At 46.7% G+C, this 14006-nt stretch overlaps 1 protein-coding gene across 1 annotated transcript in view; it reads right to left on the bottom strand.

Moving 5' to 3' along the window:
• The window catches only part of FRMPD1 (FERM and PDZ domain containing 1), a 100753-nt gene that overhangs the window by 7092 nt on the left and 79655 nt on the right, over window positions 1–14006 (bottom strand). The window contains exons 7-14 of the mRNA XM_021691411.1: window positions 13479–13574; window positions 8152–8277; window positions 7155–7274; window positions 6203–6339; window positions 4757–4883; window positions 4514–4609; window positions 2203–2385; window positions 1143–1290 (exon numbers count right to left, since the gene is read on the bottom strand). Of these exons, the coding sequence (XP_021547086.1) occupies window positions 1143–1290; window positions 2203–2385; window positions 4514–4609; window positions 4757–4883; window positions 6203–6339; window positions 7155–7274; window positions 8152–8277; window positions 13479–13574 (1033 nt within the window). The remainder of the gene's footprint in view (window positions 1–1142; window positions 1291–2202; window positions 2386–4513; window positions 4610–4756; window positions 4884–6202; window positions 6340–7154; window positions 7275–8151; window positions 8278–13478; window positions 13575–14006) is intronic.

Raw genomic sequence — 14006 nt, 5'->3', positions numbered from 1 at the left:
CTCCTCAGCAGCCTGGTCACCCCCTCACAGTGTGGCCCTGACCCCTCCTCAGCAGCCTGGTCATCCCCTGCAGGCTTCACATGCTCCAGCCACCACAGAGAGCTTCTCACAGATCATGACTTTGCCCTTTGTGTCATGCCTCCATGTTGTCCCCTCTGCTTCAAATGATCTCTCCTCTCTTCTTTGCCTGGTTAATTCCACCAGTCTTTCAAGATCTACTTCAAACATCCCCCCTCTAGAGTGCCTTCCCTCCCACTGCCCCCTGCCCCAGCAGAAGCAGTCCCTCCCACCACCAGACCTTCACAACTGCTCCCACTCTGCATTGTCTGGTAAGATTCTAAGATATCATCCCTTGTTCATAAACCATGTTAAAACCAAAACAACAAGTCCCCAAAACTCATCACTTCCTAATTATTTTACTTTATCTTACTATTATCTAATCCCTTGAGATTATTTATGCCCATCTGATCCAAATGGAGGAAAGGTTACATAATGTTGTGCTACTGAGCATCTCTTCCCACCTCCACGTTCAGTGACATCACGTTGGTAGCCTGAAATTAGCCGTAGTGGGAGTATTTCAACGTTTATCAGCAAACCAGTGGGAAAACGCTGCATCAACAGTGCTGAAGCAAAAGCCTGAGAGAAACTGGGAGCTGGCCTGGGGGATTGTTCATCTCATCTGGCCTTCACTACTTCATTCCTTATATATGATTTCGATTTCCTTTTATCTCCAGTATCCCCTTCTTCTAAACACGTAAGGTTGAGAATTTCTATTATAATTCAAGAAAATGCAACAGAGCACCTAGATGTAGAATAAAAACCTAGGTCATCTGTACTTTCTGAATAAATGAATAACATCTTTTTTTGCTAAAATAAAGACAAAATACAGTGGATCTTAGAGATGATTTTAGGAAATACCACAGGGAATCAGAGACATTCAACAGCATTTCGTGTCTTTAGGGGACTCTCAGCTACAAAGAAAGCCTATTTAGGATTTTAGAAAGATCAACTGTTTACCAGGAAATAAATGGGAAAATAGCTCCCATCCACTTAGGTGGAAGTCTCAGCTCAACTCAATTCACTCCCTTCCTTTAGGCTGGGGAAAGGGCCGATCCTTATAGGAGCAAGCCTCAGCACCTCACCTTCTTCAGCAGATACCCGGTGCACCTGTTGTTTGTTTCCCGGCCAGAGGAAAATGGAGGTATCTGGGTCCACAAACAGCCTGTAGTACCCAGCAACCAGGCAGGCCAGGTCTTTTGCACTGTTAGATTCCAGTAGCAATGTCAGAACCTTTGAAGATAAAGAGAGCTCTTACATAAAGGGCTCAGAGACAGTCCGAAGACTGACAACAAGGCCACGTGGGGTCAATGAGAGATTCCAAGTAAGTCCAGTCATGGCCCACAGGCAGGCCGCCTGGTGTCTCCTATTCTCACCTGCAAGACTCGAAATAAGCATACATGTACGCATACACACAACCACACATGCACGTATTCACACTCACAGACACACAGTGAGTTCTTCCCCTTGAATCTCTACCATGTCTCCTGCTTCTTCACCCCCAGTCCAGCCTCCCCATCCCAACCACCCCACCCCACCCCACCCCACCCTGTTCATTCATGCAGTGGGGCCCCTTTGAGACCTGATCTGGAAAAAGAAAAGGAAAGCAAATGGAGAAGGAAGAAGAGGGTGATAAAAAAAAATAATGCAATAACAAATAATGCACCCTTGAGCACGTCAGAATTAAAGCAAAGGAAGGGCAATGTAGGACCTGGCAGAGAGGCTAGGGAAGTACTTTGCATCATTTGCCCATTTTTACTGCTGCCACTCGAAACTCTTGAGCAGCCATTCTGGTCCCATACATGTGATAAAATCATCTGGTGTGCCCTCTTAGTTTCTAAACCCATCAGAAAAGTATATATTCCAAGCTCAGTTTACACCAAACAAAACAAAACAACACACACACACACACACACACACACACACACGCAAAGAAACAAAAAACCCAAACCCTTTTAGGACCTTCCCAAGAAAATGCACCCTGTTCATTATTCTCCTTTTGATGATACAGGATGGATGATTCATCCTCTTCAGCAAATGCTGGATATTAGATTTTGTTAATATCCATATTTGCATAAACTACCCTAGGATAATTGAGCCCCAAATTCCAGAAGTTGGATTCAAAATCTCTTCCCCATGCATTACCTTGACATCCTGAAGATACACTTTGACCATGCTCACTTTCTCGGACTCTTCTGTCAGCTCTACACGGCTGATGTTTGCAAACTCTGCCAACGTGGACATGATGTTGAGTTTGCTACTGATAATTTGGCTAATCCCATATTTGGCTCCAACTAGAAGGGCAATATACGACTCTCTATCCTGTAACTGCATCCAGTGGAAGAGGAATTAGTTTTCATTCACAAGTGAGTGAAAATACATTGCACATGCAAGACATGATACCTCTCTCTGCAAAACTCCATGATTTTTATTTTAGATCCTCCCTCACCAACTCTTCCCTAGACTGCCAAACTAGGCAATGGCCCAACCAGGGCCCCATCTACAGCTAAATTAAGTATAAGTGTATCTCTTACAAGACGCTTCACAAGAGAGAGCCAAACCACGGGACTGTTACCTGTTTCGTAAATATAACCTGTGTTTTCCCACCTATGTGCCCATATTCATGCTGCGCCCTATTGAAATCCTGACCCCTCTTTACAAGCTTCCGTCAAGGGTGCCTGGGTGGCTCAGTCGGTTAAGCCTCTGCCTTAGGCTCAGGTCATGATCCCGGGGTCCCTGGATCAAGTCCCAAATTGGGCTCCCTGCTTGGTGGGGAGTCTGCTTCTCCCTCTCCCCAGCTCCTGCTCTCTCTCTCTCAATTAAATAAATAAGAAATCCTGGGGCACTTGGGTGGCTCAGTCGTTAAGCGTCTGCCTTCGGCTCAGGTCATGATCCCAAGGTCCTGGGATCAAGCCCCGCATCGGGCTCCTTGCTCGGCGGAAAGCCTGCTTCTCCCTCTCCCACTGCCCTCTGCTTGTGTTCCCTCTCTCACTGTCTCTCTCTCTGTCAAATAAATAAATGAAATCTTAAAAATAAATAAATAAATAAATAAGAAATCTTAAAAAAAAAGCTTCCATCAAAATCTACTACCTATGGAAAACATCTGCTCCATCTGTCTCCCCAAGCCAGAGTAGCCCCTTTCCTCTGCGTTGTTCCCACACCACAGCCTCTGTCCTGCTTTGGTAGCACTGAGCTGCCACTTCTCACTGTAATTATTCGTATCTGAGTGTCATGTTCACATTAAGGTCCCTGACAACAGAGTCGGTATTTATCTATGTTGGTAGCCCCTCGTGCCTAGCAAGCACCCTGAGCCAGTTCAATGTGGCTGGCATCTCCCGTTACCAGTTCTCACCTTACACAGGAAAAGTCAAGGGGGGCTGGGGACAGGAACTTGACGGCTGGGAGAGGACAGGAGTAGCCCGTGGTAAAAGTGCAAGTTTTTCTTGTACCTTCAAGCCTTCCTTTCTGTGATCTAGTCTCTTTTCCACCTTTTTGACACCTACTTGTACAAAGACTCAACTATTTTTCCTTCCCCTGACTATCTGATGCTCTTCCTTTCTCTCCAAACATTGATTCTCTTTGTCCATCTACAGTGGTAGGTCAGCAATCTGATTAAACTGACCCATCACTGTAAACGACTCAGAAGCACACCAAATATACACTGAGAGGAGCTTTGTTGAAATATTTAAAAGCCCTCTAATGGGCAGATTGTCTGGTTTTGTGCTGGAGGGTTCTGGGGCTGTCTGAACAGTGCCATGGGGGAGAGTCCCTGTAAGCCACAGCCCGCCTGCTGAAAAGCACAGAGCTCGAGTCCTAGGCTCCAGAAAGCAAGCTGGGGGAGGAAGGAGTACCAGAGCAGACAGCTCTTTGGCTTCTCTTTTCCCTTTTTCAGATCCACCCTCAATTCTTTCCTTCTGAACAGTCAGGACCCCAGCCTGGCAGTCAATCTAACATCCTCATCTTTCTTTCACAATTTCCCATTCTTCCTCTTCACCTTCATATCCCCAAAGCACCAGCGTAAACTGCCTACATTTCCCTTCCCTCAGAATGCCTTTCCTCCAGACTGAAATCTGGCCAAATCCAACCTTCCTGCCTTTCCCTAATCCTTTCTCCCCGCCATACTCAACCTGAAGCCGGCAAGGCTGCCCTCTGTCTTCAAACTCCACAGCAAGAGTCCAGTGCCTTTCCCATGGCCTCACTTGGTCTGTTGGGTACTTTGTTTCATTTTTTGAGGGTAGAAATCATGTCTTACTGAGTTCTGTCTCTACCCAGCATCTGTCACAGGGCTGGCAACAAGTATGATAAACACTCCCTGATGGTGTAATATTTCACATCCCAGACAAATTCTGGTACATGACAGGGTGCTCATGAATTTTAGGCTAAAAGATACACCAATCTTCAGAGGATCTCTACAGTCTCTCCTAAGAGTAGGGGTCCACACTTCTAGAATACATACCATTAGAGTAGCATTAAAGATTCTTCCACCATATGTCTTGAGTTCCCCAAGGATCTGTAGATAATTTAAACGTAGCTGGGCAGCAGAAATAAGTTGCTTAAATAGGGGGAAAAAAAAGACTTAAGTTAGAGTTATTTGCTTGCCTAAAATCTACGCAATACTGAAAATGCTTTCTCTGAGGTTTCACAACAGACAGCTGGGGGTAGGGGGTAGGGTTGGTGTCGGCAGAGGCCACAACATTACCTTTTGTCGGGGTTCCAGCAAATTCTGGTTCCTCTTCATGTGGAAGCTAATGGCTTTCTTGATGTCTTTGCCTTTCATGTTTCGGAGTAAAGTTGGAGATATAAAGTTCTCTATTCCCCAGTCCTTCCTGCCATGAGATATTGGAGACACCATTTTTACAGTATACTTGGCTCTAATTAAGAGCATAATTACTTTTGATTTAGGAACCGATGTTCCCAGAATACTGCAATCATGAGCTTCTTTCTCAACAGAAGATATATACATAGATATATATACATGTGTGTGTAAATATACATAAAATTTATAAATGTCATATATTTATATTTATATATATTTAATACACATACACTCTCTCCATAAAAACCACAGCCATTCAGGAATTAAACCCCACCTGTCTTTACGGGAGCTGATTACTTTTGGTGTGGTATGATATTCTTTTTTTTTTTTTAAGATTTTATTTATTTGAGAGAGAGCGCGCGTGCAAACGAGTGAGCACAATGGGGGGAGGGTCAGAGGAGAAGGGAGAAGCAGACTCCTTGCTGAGCAGGGAGCCCGACTCGGGGCTCGATCCCAGGACCCTGAGATCATGACCTGAGCCGAAGGCAGATGCTTAACTGACTGAGCCGCCCAGGTGCCCCAGTGTGATGTGATATTCTATTAATCAGACCAGATCTCAATCTTTTTTTCCTACAACATGTGTGAGAAATAATGATCACATATGTATAACATACTTTCGCGGGGCAACACAGAGCACCCGTGAATCCCTGAGGTCATGTTTCAGAATGGTACCAGCCTAACAGCCTCAAAATTCCCCAACAAACTGGTTAAAAATATAGATTCTCAGGTCCCACTCCCTAGAGATTTGATCCAGTATTTCAGGAACAGGGCCAAGGATCTGTTTTATTTTTAAAATATGAGTCCCCGACTGATTTTGATGTCCAGACAGGACAGAGTTGAAATTTGGTGAGTGGGTTGACAAACCTGGTTGATACTGCCCAGAGCAAAGTGAAAATTTAGGCTAAGAATCAGGCGGTGTTGGAATCCCAGGACTTGAAACTGTCCTAATGAGGAATATAATGCAACACAAGTGTCTCACACAAAATTAATTTCCAAGGCATGTCTGCCCTCAGAAGAGCTTTACACTGACATTGTCAACTGATTTCCCAAGACATTCTCTCAGGAACTGGGAATTTACAAAGGGATCCTGTGTCATTCCATCTGCCATTGGCTTCTGCCCCAGAGGGAGCAGCCCAATTCTGACATCTGGGGGAGCTGGGTTGGGTCAGAGACAGTGGAGAGGGAGATGCATGGAAAGGCAACAGACAGACGGGTAGGTAGGTGAGTATCAGCTTTCTGTGGAATCTGGCCATCCTGGCCAGGGGCCAGCCAAGTTATAAATGCAACACAGCTGCTGTTGACGGGACCTAGAAGTCCCCTGCCACTCACTCTATGTACTTCAAAGAGATCTTCTGTGGCTGAGCGCATGCGTAGATCCGCTCCTGGATGTGCAGGGCTGCGAGTCGGAGCGCAGAGCTACATTTCATTTCTACAGCAAAGCGCTCCTGGAGCACATCGCTGCAGCTCTAGAAGAGATTACATCATAGGAATTGGGAGACAAGAATAGATGGATTGTGTTCCTAGTTCTTTCCAGCAAAAGGCTTTGAGACCTGGCTGTGTGACCTTGGTTAACTTACTAAGACTCAGAACATTGATGTCTTCCCATTGCTAAAGGAGGATAGCCAAGTCTACCTTCCACAGTCTCTGTGAGGTTTAAATTAGGTAACACATGAAAGCGGGTACCAGGACACAGCATTATACAACGATAAAGTAATGTTGTTATTTGCTGCCACCATATCTGTAAGATTTGGGCAAGTTAATCCACCTAGTGTGAGTTACCTCATCTGTAAAATGGTCACACCTCCCAAATGATTCTTTTTCATCAGTGTAAAAACGACATGATAAATCTCACCCGAGCAGGCAAAGTAGGGGGAACACCAGGCTAGGGGTCAAGGAACCAATTTTTGGCTCTGCTACCAAATGCATGACCCAGGCAGATCATGTGACCTTCCCAAGACTCAGTTTCATCATTTCTAAAAAAAGGCTTTGAAGCACTAACACCCCTTGTAGCCATAAAAACCATAACTTAAATACTAGTAAAAAATGTATCATCCACAATGAGGACTAAGCCTAAATTTCATTAATACATAGCAAAACTCCTAACAGAGCAACTTGGTGACAGAAAGGGAAATTGTGAGGGATGATCAGGCCTCTTCTCCTTCAGATAAAGATAATCCCTACCAGGGAGTTGCTTAATTGCCTTAAGCTCGTGTTCAAAATAACCCAATGTGCCATCTTTGAGAACAACCACAGTTATTTTAGGAAGGGCAGGTCCAGTCACCTGCAGATAGAGGTATTCAAAGGCCACAGGGTCTTCTTTCAAGAGGTCCAGGGGGTCCTTGGGAACAAAACACACCCTGAAGAGGCAGCGGTAGTCCTGTGACTCCTCTCTTTCTACCACCTGCAATGGGAAAGGGAGACATGGTTAATCTGCTAACCACCTTTGTTCTCACAGCTATTCCACAAAGCAACTTAAAAAATAATAATAATAATGAAAGTCCCCAGAGATTTCAATTTTAATGCTTCCCAAGACAGCTGCAGACCTTTGCTTTGCAGATGACTTTCCCATGGGTATAAAATGTAAAAGCCTCAAAAGAGTCAAGGTTCCCACTGACTCCATCAAACTACTCCCATCTCCAAAAAAAAAATCTGCTTACAGTTTCTTAGCTGTCTTTTCAGAGACAGTCTATGTATATATATGCTTCTACCTATGTGTATCATTTTCTTTTCCACAAATAATAGTCTAGTATACATTGTTATTACATTAGGCACCTCATTTTTTTTTCCTACTTCAACTATCTTGGGGATTTCATTTGATTTTCTTTTTTAATGCTAATGGAATGGAAGTGTTTAAAAGCTGGTACAACAAATCACCGAATGGCTGAAAGACTGAGTGCTACAGAGAGACTGTGCTCTGTCCATCCAGCAGGGTCCAGCTCAGGGGGTAAGTCTCATAAAAAGAGCTTAGACCCAGCAACAAATTCTTCCCTGACTTCTCAAAGATCATCAGAGATGGAAGCAAAAGATGGGGCTCTATTGGTTTCGTTACCTTCAGTAAGTCACCTCCTCCTTCTAAGTCACTGTCTCCACATCTGCAAAATGGGACCCCACATACCTATATGAAAATCAGTCCTGATTCTCGCCCTGTCCTCTCCAGGCTGAGTGAGGGCACGAGAAAGTGTGTCAACACTGCAGATGTGCTGAGCCCTATCCCCGAATGTTCTGGCTGAGGTGCGAGGCTTGCCCAGCCTGGATCTCCTCACAAGGAACAGGCGTACCTGCTGGATGAGCTCCTCCTCGTGCAGCAGGTGCAGCCGGGAGATGTTGTACTGCTCCTCCAGGGCCAATGCAAAGTACTCCATGCTGCGGATGGACAGCTTCTCCTTCACAGTGAGGATGATGTCCTGCCAGGCACAGAGAGGCATAAGGGTCACCCGAGGGGCAGGCTGACCCTCAAGCTCAGGCACAGAGCCGGGAGGACCTCCTTGGCCTCCTCTCTGCTCCTCAGTGCCACTGGGGAGAAAAAAAGCCTGTGCGGACAGGTCCACCGCCAACTTAGGCAGCCAAACCTTCACAGGTTGCATGTGGACTTCTCATCGCCCCTTGTGGCCCTCCACCCACTGCTCCCCTCTCCTCGGGGCTCCAGCACCAACCATACAGCCATCCCGTCTTGCATTGGTGGAAGGCTGAAGCCATGCGCTGGAGGCTTGTGCCTCTCTTCAGGGTCTCTAGATTCATCCTCTTGCTGGGGGGTCTGCATCTTCAACTGCTAACCAGACAGAATCCCACCACCTACCCACTCTGCAACTGGGAAATCAATCTAACATTCCTCAACCTTAGTTTCTTCCTGCAAAATGGAGGATAACAATGCCTATGTCTCAGGGTGGCTGATAGCGTGGAATGAACATTACTGCCGTGTCATTAGAGTTGCCGTGCCACATTCCCCTCCTTCACTATAGCAGCCTTTTGTCATCACAAGGCCTTCGCTGCCACAGGGCATTCGCACATACTGTTCTCCCTGCCTGGCACACTTTTCCAATTACTCTTCACAAGGCTGTTTCCCTCTCTTTGGTGAGGCCTTCTCTGGTCACTCTATCTAAATGTGATTGCCCCCACCATTCTGTGTCTCCGAGTCCCGTTCATTTCCCTCATCGATATTTAATACAATGTGCTTCAGTAACAGCTATATTCTTTAGTAAGAGACAGTACAGTCAAGTTAAGTGAATGGGTTCTAGACCCAGACCACCTCCACTAGCTGTGTGTCCCTGGTTAAATTCCTTACTCTCTCAATGCCTCAGTGCTCCCATTTGTAAAATGGTAATAATAACACTTATCTCATGGGGCTGTTTTGTGTGTGAACTTCCCCAGTTAAGGCACTTAGAACAGTACCTAGCAGATGGCAAGTGTCCAATACATGCTAGCTGCTAATAGTTGTTTTCTTGCTTACTGTCTTTTTTATTTTTTTAAAGATTTTATTTATTTGTTTGAGAGAGAGAGAGCACAGTGGGGGTGGGGGCAGAGGCAGAGGGAGAAGCAGACTCCCTGCTGGATAGGAAGCCCAAAGCAGGGCTCAAGCCCAGGACCCTAGGATCATGACCTGAGCTGAAGGCAGATGCTTAACCGACTGAGCCACCCAGGTGCACTTGCTTACTGTCTCTCACCCACTAGACGGTAAACTCCTGAGAATATGAACCTTGGGGTGCCTGGGTGGCTCAGTCGTTGAGCGTCTGCCTTCGGTTCAGGTCATGATCCCAGGGTCCTGAGATTGAGCCCTGCATAGGGCTCCCTGCTCGGCGGGAAGCCTGCTTCTCCCTCTGCCCCTCCCCCTGCTTGTGTTCCTTCTCTTGCTGTGTCTCTCTCTGTCAAATAAATAAATAAAATCTTAAAAAAAAAAAATATGAACCTTGCCTGTCTTGTGTGCCATTAGATCTCCAGAACCTGGCATTCAATGGCGTTCAGTAAACTTTCACTCAATGAATAAATAATCATCACAGACTCATCAGAGTTGTCCTGCCAAAAGCTCAGGTTTAGTAAATGCCAAACTTTCAGGTGCTACCTGTTCCTCATGATCCTCAGTCTGAATCCTCTTTCCACTTGCTCTATTATGCTCCATAACTCACCAGTAACTATGTCCTGAAGAATCTATCTGCTTCCGTAACTCAACATTATCTCATGCCTGCTTTGCACGGCCTTGATGGAGAGCCCATCTCCTGACTCGGTCCCCCTCTCCATCCTCCCATGTCTACCACAGTTTGAGCTCACCCATTTCTCCACTTTGTAGGGTGGTATACTAATGACCACCCTACTACCCATCTGACCTCCACCTTTCATCTAAAGCAGGGGTTGGAACACCCATAGGTCAGATCCAGCCCACTGCTTGCTTCTGTAATTAAAATCATATGGGGACACAGCCATGTCCATTTGCTATAATGGCAGAGTTGAGTGTGACAGAGACCCCACGGCCTGGAAACCTGAAATATTTACTATCTGCCCTTTACAGAAAAAGTGTGCTGACCCCTTTCTACAGAAAGTTGCTAGGCCAAGACTGACTGTGTACTGATTGTGTTCCCTTGCTCAAGAATAGGGGACCCCCATGGCCTGCTAGCCCAAATACAAACTCCTCAGCTTAATACTCAAAGCTCTCCAGTATCAGGTGCCAATCCACTTCTCCCACTTGATCAGCTTACATCACCCAGTTACCAACAGAGTACCCAACACCCAGTTACCCCATCCCCCCACCCCCTCCCCTCCTTAATGTCCATTACCCAGTTACCCCATCCCCCCACCCCCTCCTCTCCAGCAACCCTCAGTCTGTCTCCTATGATTAAGATTATGGTTTGTCTCCCTCTCTGATTTTGTCTTATTTTTTCCTCTCTTCCCCTATGATCCTGTTTTATTTCTTAAATTCCACATTATCATTGAGATCATATAATTGTCTTTTGCTGACTGACTTATTTCACTTAACATAATAACCTCCAGTTCCATCCACATTGATATAAATGGTAAGTATTCATCCTTTCTGATGGCTAATATCCCAGTGTGTGTGTGTGTGTGTGCGTGTGTGTGTGTGTGTGTGTGTATACCACATCTTCTTTATCCATTCATCTGTCGAGGGACATCTGGGCTCTTTTCATAGTCTGGCTATTGTGGACATTGCTTCCAGGTGCCCCTTCGGATCACTACATTTGTATCTTTGGGGTAAATCCCTAGTAGTGCAATTGGTGGGTTGTAGGGTAGCTCTATTTTCAACTTTTTGAGGAGCCTCCATCCTGTTTTCCAGAGTGGACAAGCCCTCTACTCCTGTCAAACGTTCCGATCTTTGGATCTCTGTTGGTGCCATTCCCCATGCCCCAGGTGCTGTCTTCACACCCCACGCAGGGACCTATTCCTGTCAAAAGTCCGTCCATCTTTCCAAGTCAGCCTCCCTGGGGGCTTTTCCTTTTTCTCTCTCTGGCAGGTCTCTCTACCCTGAGGCCTCAGCACACCATTTTCATATCCCATGTTCATGATCCTGAGCATGCTGCACCTTTCTCAGCACACGGTGGGTTATCCCCAGGTCCCCCGCCTCCTCCCAGCCCCAGCCTGAGTCTGGGCTCCCTTTGGGTGTGACCCTGGGTAATTTATTGCTCTGTCCCTGACAACTTTGTGGGCACACAATTGTTCACTGGGTCGAATGACATATTTTTCTTGACTTAGAGAAAGGGGGTTTTCTACTGCAAGAACTTCGCTTCCCTTGGTAAGGGAGGCAGGGAAGAGAAGTCAATCTGAATGGACAGGGATTTTTCCCTTTTTGACTGACGGGATTTGTTTCTATCCTCCTCCACCCCTCTCTGTCATAAAGAACTAAAAGATTTACTTTTTAAAAATTTGGTTACTACAGATAAGTAAAATTAACCAGTATTATACCAGCTAAAACCTTGCTCATTTCCCCAACTCTGTCTATCATCTGGGGTCTAATTTCCCTGTGGTGTGTGCTTTTACTGTAAATCCTCTCAGTCTTCTCGGCCACCAAAGTGGGACTTGCTTTAAATAAATCATGCCTTCCATTCCAATGCACTTGGATCAAAGATGGCAGAGGTAGAAACCTTGTCTAATTCATCTGCAAAACTTTTGGTGCATAATGGTAGTGTGGCAAGCTCCAGGGCAGTGTTCAGAAACAGGTCAAGTTTGAAGCCAGTTACCAGCTAGCTGACCTTGACAATTTGGAGGTCTCTTGGGCCTGGATTCTCATCTACAAAATGGGGATAACACTCGTCACTTCACAAGGTTACCGGGGGCATTAGATGAGATAGTACACAAGGAAGTGCCCAGGAGAGCAGGCCTGTAGTAAACACTTAACAAATCCATTCCTCCCTCCTCTTCCTTCTCTGAGCAGGGCTTCCCGGGTTCAGAGAGGCTTTCTTCAGCTTCTCCTAAGTCATGCTGAGGCAAGAATGGGATAGGGCATTTGGAGCAGCTCTAGGAATCGCCAAAAGAAAGCGACAAAGAGGAACACTGGCTGTGTGCCTGTATGTGTGCATGCGGGGTACGTGTGTGTGAGTGTGAGTGAGAGTGCATGTCTGTGTGGGTCTCGGCTACTGTCCATCACCTACAGCTGCACTGGCCCATCTGAACCCCCTTTATTTGCTTCTTCACCGGAGCCTCGCTCTAACACCATCTACTTCTGGTCAGAAGCTGTCGTGCCACTCCCCAGTCCCTGTGAATAAAACCCAAACTCTGTGTCCCGTCTTCAGTGCCCCCCCCGCAGCCAGCCAGTGCCATGTCCTCTCCTCCCACCAGCAAATGGCCTGTGCGTTCATCCCGCTGCACAGACCACTACTTCCTGGCTCTCTGCATTAGTCCACGTGACTTCCTCAGTCTGCTGTGCACCCTCCAACCCCCGCCAACAGCCCTGCCCCCCCTTCCCTTGTTGAATTCTTGGTTGCCCTTCAAAGCTCAGCTCAGGTCCAGCTTTTTTTGCAGAGCCTCCTCTGACGTACTGCCAGGAAGGAGCAGATGGTGCTCTTTCCCCTGCATGCAGAGCGCTTCCTTGTCCCTCTCTTTGCAGCTCTTATTTCATCCTGCCCTGGACTCTCAGGAGCTCCTCGAAAGTCCAACCTCCCTCAACTAGACTGCAAGCTTCTGGAAGACAAAACCACTCTTTAACTAGTCTGTACCCCCACCCCTGGAGCATCTCCCTCAAATGGAGGAACCTGTTCGATATAAGTTGAATTGTCTTCAACCCAGAACAGAATATGCAGATGCTTGGGCCCGCTCTGATGTTGCTTGAGTTTTTAGTTGCACTAGTCATTTGGGTAGCCGGTGGAGTCCCATACAAGAGGCAGGGAACCCAGTGGTTAAGGGTGAATGGAGGCTTACAAGCTGTCACAGGCCTTGGGTACTTCATCCCTCTGAGCCCTGATTTCCTCCCCTGGAAGATGGTGATAAAAACACATCTTGCTGGGTGGTTATACAGCTAATGAGATAACACAGTGCTTGGCTTATTGCAGGTACCCAGACCATCACGGTTGTAAGAGCACCAAGGCAGCTGCAGGGCAAGATGCCTGGGGGTCCTGGGAGCTGGCAAATTCTCACTGGGAAAGAGACTCAAGTTTACTCTTAATACCTTCACAGTTGTGTTTGCCTCAAACTTGAAAGCTTTGGTCTGTCCATTCTCCAAGTATAGCTTGAGCACGTTGGGCATGCAGAGCAGAGAATTACCCTGGAAAACACAAGAGTAGAGTTGAAACTGGCCTTTCCTTTCCCTGGGTGTGACAAGTCCTCAGCTCCCCTGGCCCCATCCAGTGTGGAGAACAGGATCCTCCCTAACCTCCTCACCATGTCGTGGGCTGTTTCTTGGCATCGGGAGATTTCTCCAATGGACCGGGTCGATGCCACACAGAGATAGGCATGCTATGTTCCAGAATATCCACTACAGGTGTCAGACCTCAGATGGTGGAGAAGAGTGAGCCCTGTCACAAGCATCCCAATGGCACTGCTTGAGCCCGTATGAGGTCTCACAACCATCAGCTGCCACTTCAATACATTTGATTGTTACCCTCATGGGATACAATTTAATATATCAGATGACAAGCATGCACACTCACCCCAGAGGGCCTTTCCTGGTGGGGCTGGGGGATGCTGATTGGGGTGG

The sequence above is a fragment of the Neomonachus schauinslandi genome, chromosome 13 (assembly GCF_002201575.2).
Source record: "Neomonachus schauinslandi chromosome 13, ASM220157v2, whole genome shotgun sequence".
Lineage (NCBI taxonomy): Eukaryota > Metazoa > Chordata > Mammalia > Carnivora > Phocidae > Neomonachus > Neomonachus schauinslandi.
The sequence above is the reverse complement of the archived record's forward strand: the minus strand, read 5'-3'. Positions and strand labels throughout refer to the sequence as shown.